We start from the raw sequence: 6,031 nt of genomic DNA on the forward strand, positions 1-6,031 counted from the left end.
CCGAGGTCCAGGTCTAACCGTCTGAGCGTCCGATGGTTGCCGTTTTTGTCGGTGACCTCTGTGGAGACCTCGTGTCTCGAGGAGCGTTTATTTCCATCCTCCTCAGGCAGCAACACAATCCGCTGGTTCATTTGGGGAGGAGATAAGACAGGAGACATGCTCTGGTGGCTGTTGGCAGGAGGATAAGACATGTTGAAGACCCCAGACAGAGAGATGGATGCAGGGCTTCTGCTCCAGGGATGAAGTTTAGAGGGTGAGAAGTTTGACTCCGTGTTCCCTCGAGTAACAAGCTTCATCTCTTCGCTGCGGTGATCCACATCCAGCCTGGAACCAGATACAAGTTTCTCTTCGGAAGCCGTATGGCTTTGTTTTGTAGCCACATCACCACTTCCCACATCTCTTGGATTGGTTTCCAAACTTCCGAAGGTGGATGGACCTCGTTGGTTTCCCCCAATATTCCCATCTCCCAGAGCTTGATCGTAAACCAAAGTGAGCTGGTTATCAATCTCCGACGGATCCATCTCAGGTTCAAAAGAATGAAGTTCTTCCATAAAATCCCATCCGTCGTTGGCGATCTGGAAGTGCTCCTCCATTGGAAGAAAACACTCGCTGGAGACGCTGATATATGAAGTATTCGGAGAAAACTCAGATGCTCCACGTCGCACTTTCTTCTTTATCTGACTCTGCAAGAACTCTTCAGCACTGTCCATCTTCCTAGAACCCAGGTTCTTCAGTTCATGAACTCGTGAAGCTGCGGTCTCATGCTCTGGGGACCGGCTGACATCACCTCCGAGACGTTCCCTGTATCCTTCCGGGAGCTTCCCGTCCTGGATGTCCGTCCTAATCCTGTGTGTGCAGTCGCTGCATAAAGACAAGAGGAGCGTGAGCAGCTGATGGTGTTCTGTGGTCAGCTGTGTGACCAATGCTTTTGCTCTTTGTTTAGCGTCTTCATCCCGAGGCCGGACTTCACGAGGGGTTTGGTCAGCTCGTGGGAAACCTCGGGGCTTCCTGGTTGGGAAGTAGAGACGGATGAAGCTCAGCTCCTGGATGGGTTTGTACAGACGCAGCACCGTGTGCGTGCCTTCCATCACAGAGCCGTTTTTAATTAATCACACTCCTGAATTAATTTGTCTCGTCTCGAGTCGGGGACGTCCCGGGGTGGACACGGGGTGTTCATCATCATCAGGGCAATCGAAGGCCTGTCAAAATGACGGAGGCTTTTAGTGCAACATCTGTTTTAAGATGCACGTAGAATTATAAATATTCAACAGATCTGTATCTTAAAAACGTAAATTATTACACAGACACAGAGCTCTAAAATCCACAACAAACTCTCAACGTTTCTTTAATTAATAATGTTGATTAATAACAGGCTTTAAAGTTATCAGTAAGTATTAAAATTGGTAATAATAAAAAAAAAAACACAAAAAATACTAAAAAAATATGTATACATAATTATTATTTTTTTAAGTTGTAAATAAAATTCTGATTTTTTTGGGCAGTACTTTTTACAATAAATTACTATTTTAGTCTTTCGACTTCATATGCATTAATTAATGATTCTCTGTAATTATTTGTGAAATTTAAAAACAATTTCTGAGTAAATTTGCTGTTTTCCTGAGAATATAATTTTAAGTAATATTTAAAAGTAACCTTTGTACAATCATAAGCAAATATTGTAATAATCAACAGACTTATCTTGTAATATTTCACAGGCCAGAAAATAAATGCTTTGACAAAATATCTATGAATTGAACTTGTTGAAATTGTTTCTAATTTTTATTTTTTATTTTTTTTGTCAGTGTGCAACATTAGAAGTAATTTTTAAAAATGACCTTTGTACAATCATATGAAAATATGATTATAACCAATAGATTTATCCTGTAATATTCCATGCATCGTAGCTGGGGTCTTACAACTCTTTACCAGACATGCTTTGAAGCCGAAAAAAAAAGAAGAAGAAAAAACAAAAAAACAGTGGAGTCATTTTGGCAAACAATATCCATGAATGCACGACTAACAGTGGGTCTATTGATAATGTCATTCAGTGTGCTTTATTCTGCTAAAGCCTTTGAACTGTATGCATAATTATTTAAATAAGCAGTTGAGTGAGTAAAGCACCCTTCATCATGAACCTCATAATAATCAACCATCACACACACATTATAATGACACTTTACAATAATGTGAGCTCACAATGACATGACAGTTCAGTAGTGATCAAACCAACACGAAGCAGTATCTTATATCAGCGCAGTATAGGAGAGGAGCAGTGAATAATCTGCTCTATACTCTGCATCATTTATTATGCAGAAAGTTATTTTTGCACTGCTGCCTCATTGATGCTTTAAACATTCACTGCATTTCGCACAGCCATGGGATCACTTTGCATTCAATAGTGCATTTGTAATGTTGCTAAAATACGATTACGATCGATTGCATTTGCATGACCTTTTCATATCTATAATAAAACACTGCATTAAGTTCTGCGTCTTTTTTTGCTGCTTGTTGTCCAGCACGGCTCGCACTCTCATCCGCATTAACACATAGTTTCAGCCTAAATGAACGTGTTTGATTACAAGAATCGAGTGTTATGTGAAGTTAATGGTGTTAAACTCACCCATCTGAGGTGCATGACGGATGCGCGTCTCTCTCGGAATAAAGTGCGTCTGGAGGACAGCGCTCTCAGCCTGTGATTGACAGGTGCGCAGACCAATCAGAGGCGGCAGCGTTTGGAACCGCGGCTGTGATTGGTTGGCTTCAAGGTGGCCCCTCCCTCATCATCAGTGCTGCAGAAGCAAGACAGCAGTGTGGACTTAAAGGGACAGAAGACAACATACTCCTTTAACCCTCAAGCATTCTTCGTATAGAAGCCTTTAATTGGTCGTTCGTGGACTACTTTAAATTTCTATTATTTTTTCTAGAAAATAAAAACTATCAATTTATGCAGTTTTTTTTTTTTTTTGATTTTTGGTTTTGTATTTTATTGACCTCTAAAAGTACTATGCTTTTAAGTGAAGTATATGGTTATTTGTATGTGATATTTAACATTTCTTATACTTCAGTAAAAAATAAAATAAATAAAAAATGAATTCCAGTAAGTTCAAATAGCCAAAACCTACAAATTTGGTGAGTTATATATATATATGCTTACAAATGACTCTGACCATGTTATAAGGAAAAGACAATGTTGTAATAATTTATCTAATGAAAATATCAATAACTCACAAAAGTAAAATGGAACCAAATAGTGCTAGACAGATAAGAATAAACTATAAACCTAACAAGTAGCATGTTTCTTTTTATAATTTCATTAATAAATCTTGCACTTTGAGGTGTGTGTGTGTGTGTGTGTGTGTGTGCAAAAAAAAAAACCATGAAATCGAATAGAGACATCTTTCATCATTGCCCTGTTGTCTCTCACATGTTTAGAAAGCCATTTTTAAAATGAATCTAAGACTAAGTTCAACATGCATGATGCTGTTTTGTTTCTAATTGTTTAAGCAACTTAATTATTTATATTTACATTTACATTACATTTAGTCATTTAACAGATGCTTTTATCCAAAGCGGCTTACAAATGAGAACAATATGGAAACGATCAAAACCAACGAAAGAGCAATGATATGCAAATGCTATTTATATTTGGTTTATTAACATGAATTAAAATATTATGCACTTTGTTTAAAATGGCCTTGTTATTTTATTACTTTAAATAAATGTGCATTAGTACAATCTTCCTCATGTGGCCTTTTCCCCCTGACTGAAATTATGTCTTTTACATAAAAACAATTGAATAAAAAAATTCATAAAACTGAAGCGTCTTCAACTGTTAAATCAAATGCTAACACTGTCAGGTTCTCGTGAGGTTATATACACACTGATATAGTGTGTTTGTAATATTATTTTAATCTGAAAAGGTCAAGTTGGATAACTTGAAAAAAAAAAGAGTTATGAGCTACAGGGAATATGTAATGCATTATTCTAATTCTAGTTATCTATTTCTATTTCTATATATATATATAAATATATATGTTGTTTCTCAGTCACACCACTAGGGGGTAGCAGAGGATCAAGTTCAGGTTTTAGCATTGGCAGATACATGTTTTTTAATAGAAGTCAAAAGTATTAGTTTTATTATTATTATTAATTTACAAAATTTCTAGTTCTGAGCAAAACAAGGAATAAAGTGTGATAATAGTATGTCATATAACAAGTATTTGACTCAGTAGTGCACCATATCTCATATCTCACATAATGGATGATTTCATTACAATGACAAAAAAACAACAAGCAAAAAATCTTTCACATTCGTATACATGCAAATCAGGAAAAAAATAAAGGATCTGTAATAATAATAATAAGAAAACACTTCTGGATCTTTGCATTTAACCGAGTCTATCAAACCAAAACCCTGGTGAGAAACGTCAGATTTCAAATAGTCACAATTACACATTTCTCTTTTATGCCAAAAATCATTAGGATATTAAGTAAAGATCATGTTCATGAAGATATTTAGTAAATCTCCTACTGTAAATATATCAGAACTTAATGTTTGATTAGTAATATGCATTGCTAAGAACTTCATCTGAACAACTTTAAAGATGATTTTCTCAATATTTAGATGTTTTTGCTCCCTCAGATTCCAGATTTTCAGATAGTTGTATCTCAGACAGATATTGTCCTCCGAACAAACCACACATCACTGGAGAGATCATTTATTCAGCTTCAGATGATTAAATAAAAAAAAGTACCCTTATGACTGGTTTGTGGTCCAGCGTCACTTATATCCTTACATAAAACTTCTGACTAATTCCACACACTCCTCATGAAGAGCGGCTCAAATGTATTTATAGAGTGTTTCGTCTCAAAACAGATTGGGCTGAATAGCACTTCAGAAAGTTTGGACGAGGACTGTAGGTCATTGAAGGTTTCTGCAGCGTTTTTCTCATTTACCTTCCTGATGTGTGACTCATGTGAATGATGTTTCCTCATTCGTCAGACTGAAGAGATTCTGACCCCACAGTCTCTCAAACACTAAACATAGCTCTGTGTTTCAGAATTATACATATCTGAATAAAACACTTCTTCAGCTTGTGCCTCCTGCCTCTCTCCATCAGAAGCAGAGGCGTTCGCCGTCAGCATTATTCTGCTCTTCTAAAAAGAGATTTGATACAACTCTAACAATGTATTCATCATTTCATCGTTATCTCTCATTGGTCTGTTACATTTTAATTCAATAAGGATTTCTTTCACTGCATGTTTAAACTCATAAAACTAAATAAATCATAAATAAAAAATGTGGGCTAACATTAAATTAAAATGTAAAACAATTAAAAACATTATTGTAAGACACATAATTTATGTTTCGCAATAAAAATTATTTAAAAAAACTTGCTATTGGGAGTGTGAGCTGATGTTAAGATAAAAAGTGTTTCCTGTTCAGTGTGTTAATAAATATCATATTCTTGATTCTTGAACATTGACTCTTCCTCGTCCCGGTAAGATGCTCCGGACGCTCGGACACAACAATATTCAAATCAATCCCAGAGTCTTCAACTTCTCCCAGTGCTCTCAATCTGGGACATTAACTTTAATTTCTATTATTTAAATTCTTGTAACATTTCGACTTTCTCGGAATATTTCGACTTAATTCTCGAAACATTTCTACTTTATTCTCGAAACATTTCAACTTTTTTCTTGAAACATTTCAAATTTCTTCTTGAAACATTTCGAATTTATTTTCGAAACATTATGACTTTATTTGTCTAATATTTCGACTTTATTCTCAAAACATTTAGACTTTATTCTCAGAATATTTCGACTTTATTCTCGAAACATTTCGACTTTATTCTCGAAGCATTATGACTTTATTCTCGTAATATTTAAACTTTATTCTTGAAACATTTGGACTTTTTTATTGAAACATTTCGAATTTATTTTTGAAACATTTAGAATTTATTCTCGAAACATTACAACTTAATTCTTGAAACATTGGGGTCTTATTTTTGTAATATTTTGACTTTATTCT

The 6,031-nt window shown here is 35.3% G+C and overlaps 1 protein-coding gene across 1 annotated transcript in view; it reads right to left on the minus strand.

The window, feature by feature from the left end:
• The window catches only part of LOC127976773 (formin), a 36,493-nt gene extending 35,332 nt beyond the window's left edge, over nt 1-1,161 (minus strand). Inside the window, exon 1 of the mRNA XM_052581429.1 lies at nt 1-1,161. This exon is cut by the window's left edge and continues 41 nt beyond it. Coding sequence (XP_052437389.1) covers nt 1-1,088 — 1,088 coding nt within the window. The 5' untranslated portion in view covers nt 1,089-1,161.
• Between the last annotated feature and the right edge of the window lie 4,870 nt (nt 1,162-6,031).

Source organism: Carassius gibelio, chromosome B17 (assembly GCF_023724105.1).
Source record: "Carassius gibelio isolate Cgi1373 ecotype wild population from Czech Republic chromosome B17, carGib1.2-hapl.c, whole genome shotgun sequence".
Lineage (NCBI taxonomy): Eukaryota > Metazoa > Chordata > Actinopteri > Cypriniformes > Cyprinidae > Carassius > Carassius gibelio.